The sequence below is a fragment of the Sesamum indicum genome, linkage group LG14, assembly GCF_000512975.1.
Source record: "Sesamum indicum cultivar Zhongzhi No. 13 linkage group LG14, S_indicum_v1.0, whole genome shotgun sequence".
Lineage (NCBI taxonomy): Eukaryota > Viridiplantae > Streptophyta > Magnoliopsida > Lamiales > Pedaliaceae > Sesamum > Sesamum indicum.
In genome coordinates this window covers 905313-922464 of record NC_026158.1, presented here as the reverse complement: position 1 = coordinate 922464, position 17152 = coordinate 905313, and the positions used below count along the sequence as shown (strand labels likewise).

Below are 17152 nucleotides of genomic sequence, written 5' to 3'. Positions count from 1 at the left end.
TCCATGAAAATTATAGATTTTTCAATGTGACCCAAATTTATAACGGGTACAAAATATTTTGGTAGAAATATTCTATTATGTTTTAGTGTCGCACGTTAGTGTGATTTACACGTATTAATTTTTTTAAGAATTTAAAAGTATAATGAAATTAAAATATTATTTAAAATTTGGGTATATTTCAGTTGTGCAGTAATATATTATCATAATGTGATAAAAAGATCTTTCACCAAAAATATTATAATAAATTGTCTCGGCTGCTAAAATACTAAGGCGGTGTTCACAAATGTTGAAAATAAATACTTCTTAGCTTCTCTATATCTATACTATGCAAAAAAGATGATTCTATTTTCACTCACAAATAGCGATTACTTATATCGTGACATCAATTTTTTAAATTACCAAAAATGTCCTTGTGTATTTTCAACCACCCTACTCATTATAGTATATTATAAAGCGCAAACAATTATTTATTATTAGCACGCAAGGATGGCGTGCCATAACGACTTTAATATAAAAAGGAATAACCCTCAACACTCACAGATGACGGTTAATGATACCGTTGCATCATTTTTTTTGTGAAGTTAAAAATGCCCTTCAACTGATGCAATAACTAACTTCTTCAACTTTTTAAATTTTACATTAACTAATAAATTAATTTTAATTTATTTTTTTAATGTAATATATTGATTTATATATTTTAAAGAGCGAATATTACATATTATATGCACACCGGAACAACGTGAAACAACAACTAGTTGTTAAAATGGTGTTTCTATTTTTTTTTTACAATTTATATTTTTAAATTGCTTAAATAAAATTAGTTAAGCTACAAACAATTTGTTTTTACAATTTATACTTTTAAATTGCTTAAATAAAATTAGTTAAGCTACAAACAACTTTTTATCAATTTCTACAGCTTATTAATTAAATTGTGAAAAGTTAATTATTTTTCCGAATACTCCAACTTCAACTTTTATTTACTTATCACTGTTGCTTTCGAACATCTCCAACATTCATCACGATTTAACTTATAATTTTTATTATAATTTAATTATTATAATCTCAAAAACAGAAGCTATTACAAACACTTAGTTAGAAAATAGTTACATCAAACATAAACATTTTCACTATGTTTGTTTTTATCTACAAATTATTTTTTAGACAAGTCAAAATATACCCAATGTTTGTCATCATTCAAAGACACCTTATTTAGGTATTTTTAACTGTTTTAGAATAAATACAAATATATATACATAAATATATATAAAAAGACATGATTTGACAGTTAATAGTAATTTTTGTTTCCCAAAACACAACATTAAACATATAATACTTATTTTAAATTATCTTCAAAAACAAATACAAACATATATATTATCTCTAACACACACTTACTTATTTTTATTTTTCTCTTTTTATTTTCACAAAATATTGAGAAAACAAATCCAAACATTATGTTTGTAATTTGAAAACGTTGTTAGGTAGGTGGTGGTGGTGTTTGACTCATTCATAAGAGTAAGACTGCTGCAGTGCAAATAGAAGTGGTCCACCACACACTAATGCCCACCCGCTGTCCTTTTCTCTGCAACCTGCACTCCACAATAAAGATCCGAACTCCACCTTCATCCGGGTCGGACCGGTTTACGCCGGCCCCACAGTGAACGTGACCCGTTTTGCGCGTTCGGCTGGCGTCACGTACGCCCTCCAATTGGCGGGCGCCATGCTGGCGGTTGACAGAAGAGCGCTGACCCATGTTGTGCTTGCCAGCTAGCTTGTCGTCCCCCATTAAGGAATCGGCTTCGAGTCCAAGCCGTTGAGGGGTAGGGTTAGCCAACAATATAATTTTTTAGATTATTTAAAATTGATATAAATCTTAACTCCATAATTATAAAATTTAATTATTATTTTGCACTAATACATGCTAAGAAATAATTATTTTAGGTAGAAGCATGTCAAGGTTTAGAAGTATCAATTAAAATACGAGATATTTAAATTTTATCCATAAATAATAATACGTACAAATTAAAAAAAAAGTCGTTAGCTCAATATAAATCAATTGGAACAATACGAGCAATATAGAAAAAAACACCACTAGGTTAGCTAACTTTCAATACAGTGAAACGTCATCAAAATACAAGATTTAGGACAACAATAATAAGAACCTTATAGAAACGATGATTTCTTAGTTTTTTTTCATATCAGTACTATATATTAAGGTTCAACATCCTAAAATAACTACTTTTGACTGTTATAATATTGTTTGATTGAAATACCCTTGAATATATTTGATTGGGATTAAACAGTTAGAAATCCCCACAAAGATCAAAGTGCCCCTCAAAACCTAAAATTACGAAATAGGACAATGATCAACGTCTTTTTGTCCTGGCCGATTTTGTTCCTACTCATTTGACCCAACAACTCGTCATGACAACAATTGATCTTTAATACCATCAAGCACATGCATCCACACAATCTCTAATATATTAACTTGTACACATATTGAGGAACTCCATAAGACATGTATGCATTTATGACGATAAGATCTAACTCTATGAGCCGGACATAATTCAAGCAAATAACTTAAGTTTCGAACGATTTTAAGTAGGGGTCACTCCAACAAGCCTAACGAATTGAGTTGCAAGCCAATCCACTGTCAATTGAGAATAAAGACCCTACGTCAAACATAAGATATCTGACTCAACTCATTAGGTCATCACTTACTTGGATTCGAATTAATATTTATATATTTCTTTAACAATTTAACTATCTCTAAAATCTACGTGTTTTGTTTATTACTGATTTATTTTTAACTTGTGTTTTTTATCAGTTTTCATCAATTATTTATTTTATTTTGTTTCTCTTTTATTCAATTAAAATAAATATAATTTAAATTATGCAATAACAAAAACACCTGAAAACTTCAGCTGGGCCGCGGCGCGCGCTAGCAGTCAACAGAAGCCGCTTCGGACAACCAAAGTAAGAGAGATGCACAAACGCGTAGAACATACAACCGGCTTCCATTATTACTCGTATTTGTTTATGTTCTTGATGATGATTATTTTTCATTTAATCCAAGTTAATTAATTCCTAATACCTCCCTATCTACCATAATAATTATAATTAAATAAGCCCAGAAAAACACAGAAATCAATAATCTACACAGAAAACTCCAACCTTAAAAGAACGCAGAACGTGCAAGCTGAACTAAACAAACACAATCACAAGAACACGAAACTCGCTCTCTGCTTCTCCTCTAATCCGGACCCAGAAAGGGATAGAGAGAGTTTTTTAACCTGTGGATCATTGTGAGTACTGCTCTCTGCTTCACATTTTCCTGTTATAGTTACCTGCAAGAAGCAGAAGGAAGAGCTACATCCCACTTCAGTCGGAGGTGTTGCTAGTTCTTTTTGCCGGAGGAAACACACAGCCGGCAATGTGGAAGGTCCGGTCGGTCTTGGGCTTGTTGTCCCTTCTCCTGCTTTCGGCCTCGGTGGGCTTGGCTGCTGCTCAAGGATCTAGGGGAAGAAGCAGTAAATGGCAAACACTTAGTGGTGAGAGATCTCTCTCTCTCTTTTCGTGGTGTAGTGTGATTTCCTGTGTGTGTGTGTTGTGGGTGTTTTGATTATTGCGTTGTTTCTCAGGAAGGAAAAAGGGAATGGTTAATCAAGGCTTTTTTTTTTTTTTTGACTGGGTTTGTTTTTTGCTGTTTTGTGTGTGGAATAATGTGAGGAATGAAGCAGTGTTAGGGATTTAGTTGATCGATTTGTTGAATATTTTGATATGGAAGGAGGTTTTGGTGAGAGTTTTGTGGGTTTGTGTTAGTGTAAGTGTTACCAGGATTAGAAGTAATGGTCTTAAAATTACTTTTTGTGTAGTTCTTGATTTTGCCCTTTCTTGTCCTAGAGATAAAATTGGGTGAATTATGTTGTTGGGAAGCTAAGGAAAAGGTTTCATTAGTCCTTTCTCCTGCTTCGATTTTTGTTCTGTGTGGAGGGTGGGATGATAACTGATAGTTTTGTAATAGTTAAGCAAATTAAATTTTGTATGCTCTTCAGAATTATCAAACAGCTGAGACAATTGAGTTGCAATGATCTTTAACTTTCTTTATTTGGGTACAGAAAGAAGTCTTGCATATCTATGTTAAACAACTTATGATCCTTCTATTCTTAAGTTGAATCATGGTCTTTCCTGATTTCTACAACCAGCAGTGTTTACTTAGTCTGTTAGTCAAGAACTTCATGAAGTATGTCCAAGAACTTACCTTGCATTTTCTTGTTGCAGGAGATGCACCTTTGGTCATAGCAAGAGGTGGATTTTCAGGAATATTTCCTGATTCCAGTTTTTATGCATATTCACTTGCGGTGCAGACTAGTTTGACAAATGTGCACGTGTGGTGTGATGTTCAACTTACAAAAGATGGAGCTGGAATCTGCTTTCCAGATATCAGGCTGGAAAATTCTTCTGACATTGATAATGTATATAAAAACGGGCGAAACACCTATGTTGTCAATGGAGTCTCCACGCAAGGATGGTTTTCTGTTGATTTCACGCTTAATGACCTAGCACCAGTTAATTGTAAGTTTAGTTCATTGGTGATCTGCATGATTTGCATTGTCTTTTCTTATATCTGGTTTCTTTTGCTGACTGTCCTTTGTACTTGAAACAGTGAAACAAAGGATCTTTACTCGGGCCCCTAATTTTGATGGTACTCCAATGCAAATTCTTACAGTCGATGATGTAGTTAGCCAAGTAAAACCACCTGCATTATGGTTAAATATACCGGTAGACAAAACAAACCCTTTGACTGTATTTCAGATTTTTGTAGGCTATTACTTGGCGATGCCTAATCAGTTTTGTTTTCGTTGATATACTTGTGCAGCATGATGCATTTTTCAGCCAACATAATCTGAGTATGAGGAGCTTCATTCTTTCTGTATCTAGACGAGTGATTGTTAATTATGTTTCATCGCCAGAGGTTGGCTTCCTGCGTAGTATCGTATCACGATTCAGGACAGGCCCGACGAAGCTTGTATTCCAGTTTCTGGGACCTGATGATGTGGAGCCAACGACCAACAGTACATACGGCACACTTCTGAATAATCTTACATTTATCAAAACCTTTGCCTCTGGGATTCTTGTTCCCAAGTATTACATATGGCCAGTAGACAACAGCCAATATTTACTGAATTACACCTCTCTGGTCGTGGATGCTCATGCAGCGGGTCTAGAAGTTTTTGCATCTAACTTTGCGAATGATGCACCTTTAGCATATGATTACAGCTATGATCCTGTGGTTGAGTATCTTAACTTTATTGACAACGGAAAATTTTCTGTTGATGGAGTGCTCTCTGACTTCCCAATAACTCCATCGGAAACCATAGGTAAGCAATGATCTTTTTTGACTTTTGTCTTTGCTATAACCAATGAAAATTTGAAACAAGTATAGGCTCCATTGATCCTGCCATATTCATTTCACTTGTTTTACTTGAATTTTATCTCCCATCTCTGCTAGAGTGATCGATGCTTTTTGACACAAGTGGTATCCAAGTGCCTAGTTGATGATTTATGCTGTTAAGTTTTATTTTCATTCTATTTCCAATTTCTTGTTGGTGGTGTGGTTTGTTGTTTTTGAATATCGATCATTGAGCATACAGAAGCTTAGCTGCATGGTTCTTTTGTGATCTCACGGTGGACAATTCACATAAACAGTTGGTCGCCCAACCCGCACTTGACTGAGCCTTCATTTGACAAAGAAATAAGCCTAGAAGTGCATGGGAGAAAGACGGCCCAAGTCAAATACCTTGGTCGACCTACTTGGCCCACTGGGAAAATTTAAATCTACCTTATGTTGATTCGCATCTCATCTAGTCATGGCATATGGTGAATCTTTCCCATGTCCTAATATCAACAAGTTCTATGCACTTACAATTCAGTGAGCTTATGTATGGATACTCGGAGAATTACTTGCAGGAAATCAATCTCTATATAATCCTACGGTCTAGCTTTAAAATAATACTATTTTCCATCTTTATGATTTGATTTTCCTTGCTCTTGAAAGTCACTTCTTAATATTTTGCGACACCTCTCTCGTTTAACTGATTTTTGTTTGCAGAACCACTGTATACATTAGTTCCTGTATAGTCTTGATATCATATGGCATAGTGAATATTCTATTTGCATTTTCTGATTTGATCAGTGTGCACTTTGACTAATGTATTATCTCATCTTGACTCTATGTTAATTGCCCATTTAATATTTTCTTCTTGTAGATTGCTTCTCCCACATTGGCAAAAATGACACTGTGCAAGGTAAGCCATAATAAAAGCGTTTGGTGTATTTCTTTTATGTTTCACCTAAAATTGTCAACCTATTGGATTGCAAGATTTATCATCCTTTTGCTTTTTGCTTGTATTGCAGCAAATATATTGGTTATTTCATCTGAGGGAGCAAGTGGGGACTATCCTGGTTGTACTGATAAGGCGTATCAGAAAGCTGTATCAGACGGTGTAGATATACTTGACTGCCCCGTTCAAATGACAAATGACGGGGTACCTATTTGCTTGGGATCCATCAACCTTAGGGATAGAACAGATGTTGCTCAATCAGATTTCAGCAACCTGGCAACAGATAATCCAGACCTTAACATACAGAATGGGATTTTTACCTATAATCTAACATGGAGCCAAATTCAGACCTTGAAACGTAAGTGAAACCTGAAACCCATATGTATTGTGGCTCGTCTAACTCTGTATCTAACCCTATGACAAGAAGTTGAAAATGCTTATCATTTCTTATAGTAAAAACTACTCAATGCTAACGTACTGAAGAGTGGTTTCAGAAGATAACAGTCGTAGAGCTTTTGAGCAGTTGTCATTCTCTGTTTACAGCTTGAATATGTTTTGCATGCTTCCATATTAATGCAGTGGCTTGGCCTACCATTGAGGTTGCATAAACTCATAACATGTGTTAATTGAGCCACATACAACATTGTAGGTTAGTTTGTGTTGTACTATCTCTATCTGCTTGGATATGGGATACTGCGCCGAACATTTTCATCAGATTGTGGACAGAAGGACCAGAAACTTAACAGAGATTGTCATCTACCTGAAATTTCATCACCCTTTTGTCCGCTTCTTCTATTTCATTTGCTGACTGCAACATCTATATTGAAGAACATTTGTCAAGATTTGCACTTATGGTATTATTTTTGTTTCGTTGCAGCTGCTATTTCGAATCCATATTCAAATTATTCACTTTTCCGCAATCCAAGATCCAGAAATGATGGGAACTTAATGTCATTAGCTGACTTCTTGGCATTTGCAAATAATGCCTCTTCTGTCTCTGGAGTCCTAATCACCATCGAGGTGAGTAGTTATGCTGGATTAACTTTACCAGTGTCAAATGCAACTTATAGATTTGCATTTCGGAAGATGTTTATTTGCAATAAGCATGCTGCATTATCTCATACTCTGTTAAGAAATATACTGACCATCCTCAGTGAAAAGTGAAAAGCCATCAATGAATTGGGATGTTAATACAAGAATCTTCGACCTAATTTGTCAGGGTGTGTAACCAGCATATGTTCAAACTGAAACCACGAGGATATTATTGCACTCGGTAGAAACCTGACTTTGTTGATTTTTCAGACTTGAAGAATCTATTGCATGAACTAGACTAATAATAATTTACATCCATATCATTCCCGTAATTCACTGCAACTATACGAGCATTATGTATGATAAGGGAGAGACCAGAAGCAATAAGAGAAAATAAGTAGCATTTTCATCTAGAGATGAAGAATGGAAAACTCATTTCTATTGTCCCATTATTAACTTGCTTTGGGACCTCGTTCTTGTTGCACCTTACACAAAAGGGTTTAAGACGTGATACTAATGCGGAAGTCTAGCATAACTTGTGTAATGTTTCTTGAAACAGTTTTATTGTGAAAAGTCGATAGTAAGTGAAATGTGGCGTATATATTGTGCATTAGGCCATACTGCATGCCCATCTTTCTACCTATTTCTTTTCATACTTTAATATAATGTCAACGAATCAAGAAATGCTGGAAAGTACTGAACATTATATATATACATGTTTTGTGTGTAATAAAATTGTAGAAAACGCTCGTATAAATATGGCATCACATTCTGGTTCCTACCTCGCAGAATGCCGCCTATCTAGCTCAGAAGCAGGGTTTAGGTGTAACTGATGCCGTTGTGGATGCTTTAAGTAAAGCTGGTTACAATAATCAGACAACAAAGAAGGTTATGATTCGATCCAGCGATAGTGCTGTTCTGTTGAAGTTTAAAAGCAGCAGCAATTATGAGCTTGTTTACCTAGTTGACAATGACGTCCGTGACATTTTGAACTCAACGATTTTGGAGATAAAAAAATTTGCAAGCTCTGTGGTCCTCTCCAAAGGATCCGTCTTTCCTACTGATGATGCCTTTGTCACTGGCGAAACAAATGTTGTTCCGAAGCTGCAGGCCTTTAATCTCACAGTGTATGTGCAATACTTCCGAAATGAGTTTGTAGCTCAACCGTGGGACTTCTTTTCTGATGCATACGTAGAGATTAACACACACGTCTCATACATGGGAATCAATGGTGTCGTAACGGACTTCCCTGCAACAGCTGCTAAGTACAGAAGTAAGTTTGTTCCTGACTGCTTATAATCGCACCAGTTTCTTGCCATGCCTCGTAAAACTGTGTCCCGCACTCGTGTAAATCCACTGTTCTGATTGTTTTACAGGGAACCGGTGCTTAGGATACAAAGAAGTACCATTATACATGACGCCAGTCCAACCTGCAGGTCTTATTTCACTTATGGCACCTAAGTTTTTGCCTCCAGCTGAGGCCCCGAACCCGGTCCTGACAGAGAATGATGTAACTGAGCCTCCTCTGCCACCTGTCGTGGAGAAGGCCCCTACTGCGAACACTGGCAACGGCACTACAGCACCAGGCCCAACCCCACCAAATGGGCAGCCTACGCTTCTTGCAAGCACCATCCTCAGCAGCATTGGTGTTCTTCTTGCAGCTCTTCTGATATGCTGAGGTTAAAAGTTGTAATTTCTTGCCAGCCATTTTGTATTTGTCTATATGATCATTGGTTATTTGGAGACGAGCCATTTCAGATACTTGAGGGAGGGACTGTTTTTCCCGGTCGATCTTGTAGGTATTTTGATTCTTCTCCTGGTTAATATGAAGTTTGGACATGGATGTAATTTATTCTTTGTATTGATGGTCTCACTCTTCCTATGTTGTAAATTTTTGTTTACGTTATCATTCAGGTGTGTATGGAGACATTCTTTGATGATATTTTCACTCTTCTGCTGTTAGTTCCAAAACCAACGGTGTAATAAATAAAAAATCTAGACCTTCTTGTTTGGTAGGAATTTCTTATCCAAATTAGATTCGAATATACTTGTTATATGATTGGTTACTTTTCGTAAATGTACATCATACGAAAAGTAAATTTTACTTGTTATATAATTGATTCAAGTTTGGTCAAACTCAATCTGATTAGAATTTTTTATTGTTTTACTTTTAGCTTTCATAATTTTATAAAGAGAATGTTTGTTTAAACTAATTTAAAAGATTTTATACAATATTTTTAGAGCTTATCAAATTTATATTGTCCTATAAAAACAAACTTTTGATCATAAAATAAAATCATAAAGTTTAGAAGATGTTAGTAATGGTATTTATGTAATTAATTTAAATTAAATTTAGAAAAAAAAATGTTACAAATTGAAAAACAAATCAAGCGTTTATATTCTTTTGTCATAAAAAAAGAGTTAGGTATATTTAGATTGATTTACGTGAATTTGGATGACTTTGAAAAAAAAAATTAAAATGAGTATGTGTTAGAAGAATTTGATATTTATTAATGTTGAGTAAAATTTAATTTAAACTTAAAATTAATTAATTTGAAATTTTCTAAATTAGAAACTAACCAAACAAATCCATAAAAAATGTTACTAGAAATTTGAAATTTACGAGTTCAAATTTATCAATAAATATAAAATTTTAAAAAACGAATAAGTTAGTACTCTTATAGTTGAAACTTCGGAACGGACCATAAAAAATTAGTGCAACAGTATTGAAACTTCACTTTGTGTTTATAGCGCCTATTTTCTTTACAATAATACTAGTAGTCATGTCCTAAAGCGCATATAACAAATAATCTCTCATGCTTTGGAATATATTATAAATAAATATTAAATATATAAACCAACACATCATAATATAAAAAATAAAATAAAATAAAATAACTATCGACACAATAAAAAACTGGTATCACGTGTTACTCTTCTTCAACTGTATATCAATCATACAATAAATATATTATACTTATCATATATAATTAGTTCAAATTCAATCAAAATGGTGTGGCAACTGTGTACAATGCTAAACAAATGAAACCAAAATTTGTTTTCTTCAACCTAGTGATTGTCTTGACAAATCTAAAAAGAAAACAAATAAATGTAAACAATATCATCGCTATTATCATACCCACAGGACACAAAAGACAGATCCACATTGTTATGATCGTCCCTCATTTTGAATCTTCCCACTCCCATCCCTTTATATTCAACTTCTAATTTTCAGAAACGATATATTCAGTTCTTTTCCCTCAACCTGTAACAAGTTTTTACATTCTCCGTTACCGTAGTTACAGTCCGATGGCTTCACTTGCTTCCACTCTACCAGCGCCTCCGGCGGCCACAACTTCCCACGGCCGCATCGCTTCGGGAGCCAAACCCAGCGCCACGGTGTTTCTCACCACACCAAGAGCCGTGGGGCTAAAATTCGTGTCCAGAATCAGTCAAATCCCCGTAACAAAATCTCGCAGCTTCAAGAGCACAAGGATTTCGTGCGCCGTTGCGGAGCCAGAAACTCTGCAGGTGGTTCAGAGCACGATCGCGAAACAACTGTCGATCGACGAGGGCTCGGTGACGCCCCAAACGAAATTCGCGGATCTCGGTGCGGATTCGTTGGACACGGTGGAGATCATGATGGCTCTGGAGGAGAAGTTCGGGGTGTCGATCGGAGAAGGCGGAGCGGAGAACATCGCCACCGTCCAGGACGCGGCGGACTTGATTGAGAAAGTGAAGGCGGCCGGAAATTGAAAGTAACTGAGGAATGAAAGTAAGAAGGATATGTTGGAGTTGGACTAAAGCTGGATTTTGTATTTTTGTTGTGTGTTCTTTGCATGCAGTTTTGATTCGGAAATGGGACGCCACGACGACGCCGTTCCACTGAAAAATAATTTTTAAATAAATGCAAAATATCATTGGAATTTCATGAATTAAGTCAAAATACACAAACGACCCCATACTCTTTGTAAAATCACAGCTACACCCCTAATACTATAATTGAAATTACAACAACATTTCTTATTTAAAGACAAAACTTACACAAATAATCTCTAAAAAATATTACATTAACACTCATCAGGAGGTATAATTATAATTTTACAAAAGATAATAATATTTGCGTAATTTGACATAATCTCTGAGGATATCAATGGTAATTACCGAATATATATATATATATATATATTCCATCAATTGGTAAAATACAAAATTTACGTTGTATTAACCTAAAGAACTCAATATGACAATGCTTTTAAAAAAAAAGTTGTCCTTTCATATAGACAAATCAAAAAAGAAAATTAATAATAAGGGATAATTATATTTACACCCCGTATTTATTATCATTTTATATAAATTACTCATGTCTTTTAAAAAATTACAGAAATTATCCATTTAGTTTTTAAATTCCCAAGAAGGCCCTATTGACCTGGTCAAACTTTAATTTAATTTTATAATTACATAAATGCCCTTATGGGTATTTTGTAATTACCAAAAGGTAGAGAGCATGTCAAAGTAATATTTATGAGAATGAATAATATGGTCCCATATATTTTTTTATTATTTATACTAATTGTATTTTTAATTTAAATTAATTTACTAATTTTTTTTATTGAATCTGTATATAAATTTACATCTCTTAATAATTAAAATACTAAATTATTTAATTAATACATTAATAAAAATTTGTTACAATTTTGTAAATTTAAATTAAAAAATTCTCACACTTGTATAAATTATTTTAAATTTTTAAAATTAAAAGATTTATTTTTTATTTTTGTTTATAACTGTATTTTTTTAAAATTAATAAATTATACATATATGTATATATGTTTATATAATATAAATGTACAAATATGTATATAATTGAACATATTCATATGTATATATTTTACATTTATATATACATATTTTGATGGCCAAGAATGACGAAGAAGGGTAAAAGGTTAGGCGAAAGTAGGGCGAGTCCGTAGGCCTCAATGGGGCAATGGGAATGAGGGCACACAGGCAGTAGTTGAGGTCATGTTATTTATCTCCATAAATATTATTTTGATACCCTCTCTATCTTTTGATAATTACAAAACACTATTCAGGATATTTCTGTCATTGAAAAGTTTAAATTAAAATTTGATCAAGTCAACAGGAGCATTTTGGAGTTTTAGAAACTATTAGGGTAATTTCTGTAATTTTTAAGAAGATAGAAGTGGTTTATAAAAAATGAAAATAAGTAAAGGATGTAAATATAATTATCTCTAATATATAAAAAAAAAAAAAGTAGTGAAAAAAACACAAGCTATTAGTGTAGATATGTCACAATTGGTGTGATCAGGTATAGGGATGAAAAATAAATTAAACTATTCAAAACTCGATAAAATTGATTAAAAATTTTTTGTTTCAACTCGATTTATTAAATTTAACAAATCAGACTTGAAATAAATTTTTTAGTTCGGTAAACTTTTGAACTCTATTCGATTAGTGGAAAAATAATAAAATATACTAAAAAATATCAAATTATTCAAGCTCGATTTATGATTGATCTAACTACAGCTCGTTTGAGCTCGATTACATTAAATATGAAACGAAATTTATGAAACTCAAATAATAATTAAAATAAATTTAAATAATAATATATTCGACTCGATCTGAATCCTACCTATTAATCCACTTTGCCCAATTACATCAAGTGCATATATGTAATAATAATAAGGTTAAATTACTAAATTATACTGAGAATTTTGAAATTAGACTAAAATATTTAAATATTATATACTTTTTATAAAATTACAGTCACATCTCTTGAGGATATTAGTGCCATATTTTTTAGAAGGTATTTGTACAAACTTTGCTTTCAAATAGACAGTGTAATTGTATTGCAATCATAACCTAAGGAGTGTATTTATTTATACTATATATTAAAGGAAATCACATTTTTTGCTTTTTCTTTATTTTTGGTCATTTTTTTTTCTACCCACTTCCTTCAAATAGTAAAAATTGTTTTTAAAATTTTAATCTATTTTTAATTAATATTTTTTTCTCTATCTCCTAGTTCAAATATTTTCTTTTAAAACTATTCAGTTTCTACCACTATTATTTTTATATAATAATTTTTTATTAAATAATATTTAATTATTGTAATTTTTTATGCACATACGATCAATGCACCACAATCAACTAATAATATAAAAATAATTTTTTATTAAATAATATTTAATTATTATAATTTTTTTATGCACATACGATCAATGCACCACAATCAACTTATAATTTATTAAAAGAAAGGGGTGTTTATGTATTTTGATTTAACTCAGAAGATACAGATGTAATTTACTCTAAAAATAAATAGTCGTATCCGAGAAAGATATTTTCGGCATGGAGTTTTTAAAAAGAGCGTGAAAAAAATGAAATTTAGCCTATTATCTTAGTTAAATTAAGATAATTTACAAGCACACCGTGCAATAACACCAATTAAATTACATCATATTAAATTAATTATATTATAAATGCTATGAATTTGCACATTATATAAGTAATTATTCTATTTTTTTTTTTTGAATTATATGAGAAGGTTTTGTGTTTAAATTAAATGATCCCAATTCCCAACCCATAATATTGCAAGGAAAAAAACAAAAAAGGATTAGCAAATACTAAGTATATGTTAATCATGAGATTAGTATCTTCTAATTTAATAATATGCCATGTGTCGAAAGATGAGTGGCTGGGTTTAGGACTTGTGTGTTTCATGTTTCATTTTTTTTTTTTGGGGTGGATTGAAAAGAAATGTCAGAATTTCAACAACAGGAAGACAAGACATTCGTCCCCCTCTCACACTTCCCTAAACTAAACCCACACTTTAGTTAAAGTTTTAAGTTTAATTCAAGAAAACATATACACATCTCAGAGAGAGAGAGAGAGAGAGAGGGAGGGAGGGAGAGGCCCATCGGACCATGAACAGCAAGAAGCTCAAGATTCTGCTCTCTCTCTTTACACTCAACTCCCTTTCTCTCTACCTTTACTTCTCCTCCCACCCCGATCACCACCAGTCGTCGCCCTCCAAGAGCTCTTCTTTGTCGGAATATTCCCCGCCGCACCACCCTCTCTCCGTCAAGCCATGGCCCATATTACCCTCCTACCTTCCCTGGTCCCAGAACTCAGAAACGCCTTTCCGTTCTTGCGAAGCGTATTTCGGGAACGGATTCACTCGTCGGGTCGACCCTTTGAAGCCCATTGCGGAATCCCACCGGAAAATCTCGCCCTCCGCCGGCGGCGGCGGGTGGTTCAGGTGTTTTTACAGCGAGACTTTGAGGAGTTCGATTTGTGAAGGGGGGAGAATTAGGATGGTACCGGAGAGAATTGCGATGTCTAGAGGCGGAGAAAAGCTGGAGAGTGTGATTGGGAGAGGAGAAGATGAAGAACTGCCGAATTTTGACGATGGGGCTTTTGAGATTGAGGTTGGTGGTGACAGATCAAGAGTTGGGGAAAAGCTGGTGGATGAGGAGTTCTTGGATAAGTATTTGGAAGACAGTAATATTGACAGACATACTATGCGTGGATTGATCGGTTCGATTCGGACAGTTGATGCCACTGAATTTGTGTGCTCTGAGGTTAGTTTAAGCCATTTTTCCTAACTGGGATTTTGTTTTTTTTTGTTAAAGTTTTGATTTTTGGAGTTGAATTGGTGGCTTTGGATCTTTGCTTTTTGCTTTTGTTTGGAGTTCATTTAATACCTGGGGTGATTGGACTTGCGGAGGAGAGGTTGCTGTTAATACATGTGGATCAGATTAAATGAATGGGACAAAGTGTTAGGATAAGGAAACAGAATCTTGTTGTTCTTGTATGGAAAGTTTTTAATTGAGTTGAAAAAGATCATTCCAAGTTCTTTGGAGGCTGAAGTGAATCAGATTTGTTTGGATATCATTAAATAGAGTTACTTCTGGGATGAATTAATTTCATTTCAACTGATGTAAATTGAGATAATCAGCTAAAAACCTTGAGTTGAATGTGAATATTGTGAAGTGATACAACAACTGGACCTGAAATTTTGTGGTGAAACTATTGTGATTACATCTAATGGCTAGAAATTCAGCTGGTTTTGCATGAGATTTCTTCCTTTTTCTGTGCTTGGTCCGATAAGATAGAACGGTATAGAACGAAGAAGAAAAATATTTAGGCTGAACGAAGAATTTGGATTGGGGCTATGCTTGGAGTCATTTTTTGATGATTAACATGCAAGTTTCAACACCTAAATCTCATTGGAATGTTTATTTCGTTAAACTAGTAGAAGTGTTCCTTTTGTGGTCAGTGTGCAACATGTTGTATTTTGAGTCATTGAAAGATAAAGGTTTAAGTAATATTGAAGATTATTGTGCCAAGACCAGATAAATTAGCTGAAAATCTCTCATTTGAGGGGGAACCAAATTATCTTTTCGAGGGTCTGTTATAATTTGTTGCACCACGATTTAAGTCGTAGTTCCTAGAGCAGGTCACCTTCTGGTTTTACATATACTTTCTGTGAGCAGTGAGACTAGTGAATTTTGAAATGGATATGAATCGTAAATTTATCACAAACTGCACATAGCTTAAGTAAAATTTCATTGTCATTTCATTGGACTCGTTCTAAATATATTAAATGGCTTTGTTTCAGTGGATTGAGGAGCCCACACTTTTAGTTACCCGGTTTGAATATGCAAACTTGTTTCACACGGTTACGGATTGGTACAGTACATATGTGGCTTCCCGAGTCACTGGCTTGCCCAATCGACCCCATGTAGTTTTCGTAGATGGCCACTGTCAGGTACGCCTCCGCGATTTGATCTTTGCTTTTGTAACATAATGCATGCTTTACCAAATATAATGCTAATTACAATTTGTCGGATAAGCACTAAACAGAAGCGGATAGGAGAAGTAAGGGCCGTAAGGTATTTAACGTAAGCGCAATGATATTATTTATAAAGCTGGTGTAGTGTAAACTGTAAAAGGTTTCTGCAACGGATTAAAGTATGCTGTGATGTTTCTGCTGATTTAAGTGTGTCTATAACCTGTGCGCTTTTGATAAAGATGATCTGTTTCTTAGTGCTTTATAATGTGTTTTTTTGCTCACCTTTAAGTAACAAATGCTATATTCTATGACAAATCAGACTCTATTGGAAGAAACATGGACGGCATTGTTTTCGAGCCTTACTTACGCTAAGAATTTTAGTAGCCCTGTTTGTTTTCGCCATGCTATTCTGGTCCCATTAGGATATGAAACTGCCCTATTTAGGGGACTATCTGAATCTATAGACTGCTATGGAGCTTCTGCACAGGAATTGTGGCAAAAACCTGATACTAAAAAGACTGCTCGATTGTCTGAGTTTGGCGAGATGATAAGAGCAGCCTTTGGGTTCCCAGTGGATAGACACCATATCCCCAAGTCAGCCTCTGGTCATAACATTCTCTTTGTACGACGCGAGGATTATCTTGCTCATCCCCGTCATGGTGGTAGGGTACAAACAAGGCTTATCAATGAACAAGAAGTATTCAATTCTATAAAAAGCTGGGCATCAAATCATTCGGATTGTAAATTGAACGTTGTCAATGGACTGTTTGCGCACATGCCCATGAAAGAGCAAGTTCGAGCCATCCAAGATGCAGCCGTCATCATTGGCGCTCATGGAGCGGGTTTAACTCATATAGTTTCTGCAACTCCCAAGACGGTGATATTAGAGATAATTAGCAGTGAATATAGGCGGCCGCATTTTGAGCTGATTGCCCGGTGGAAAGGGTTGGAATACCACGCT

The 17152-nt window shown here is 34.4% G+C and overlaps 3 protein-coding genes across 3 annotated transcripts in view; all 3 read left to right on the top strand.

The window, feature by feature from the left end:
• Window positions 3095-9347, top strand: LOC105176644 (glycerophosphodiester phosphodiesterase GDPDL3). The gene is made up of 9 exons (XM_011099513.2): window positions 3095-3551; window positions 4282-4575; window positions 4667-4782; window positions 4880-5381; window positions 6270-6308; window positions 6418-6702; window positions 7222-7364; window positions 8166-8649; window positions 8753-9347. The coding sequence occupies exons 1-9, from the start codon at window positions 3434-3436 to the stop codon at window positions 9052-9054; spliced, it is 2283 nt and encodes a 760-aa protein (XP_011097815.1). The 5' UTR covers window positions 3095-3433; the 3' UTR covers window positions 9055-9347.
• Window positions 10421-11308, top strand: LOC105176643 (acyl carrier protein-like). The gene has a single exon (XM_011099512.2). It carries the CDS (start codon window positions 10686-10688, stop codon window positions 11130-11132), a length of 447 nt encoding a protein of 148 aa, XP_011097814.1. The 5' UTR covers window positions 10421-10685; the 3' UTR covers window positions 11133-11308.
• LOC105176760 (beta-(1,2)-xylosyltransferase) overlaps window positions 14219-17152 on the top strand; it is a 13243-nt gene continuing 10309 nt past the window's right edge. The window contains exons 1-3 of the mRNA XM_011099663.2: window positions 14219-14977; window positions 16018-16167; window positions 16511-17149. Of these exons, the coding sequence (XP_011097965.2) occupies window positions 14321-14977; window positions 16018-16167; window positions 16511-17149 (1446 nt within the window). The 5' untranslated portion in view covers window positions 14219-14320. The remainder of the gene's footprint in view (window positions 14978-16017; window positions 16168-16510; window positions 17150-17152) is intronic.

Excerpts from the sequence above, each read along its gene's own strand:
- LOC105176643 (XM_011099512.2), top strand. The coding sequence starts at position 10,686 with ATGGCTTCACTTGCTTCCACTCTACCAGCGCCTCCGGCGGCCACAACT.
- LOC105176644 (XM_011099513.2), top strand. The coding sequence starts at position 3,434 with ATGTGGAAGGTCCGGTCGGTCTTGGGCTTGTTGTCCCTTCTCCTGCTT. Across the intron at positions 4,783-4,879 it reads CATTATGGTTAAATATACCG|CATGATGCATTTTTCAGCCA; the intron begins GTAGACAAAACA and ends ATACTTGTGCAG. Across the intron at positions 7,365-8,165 it reads GAGTCCTAATCACCATCGAG|AATGCCGCCTATCTAGCTCA; the intron begins GTGAGTAGTTAT and ends CCTACCTCGCAG.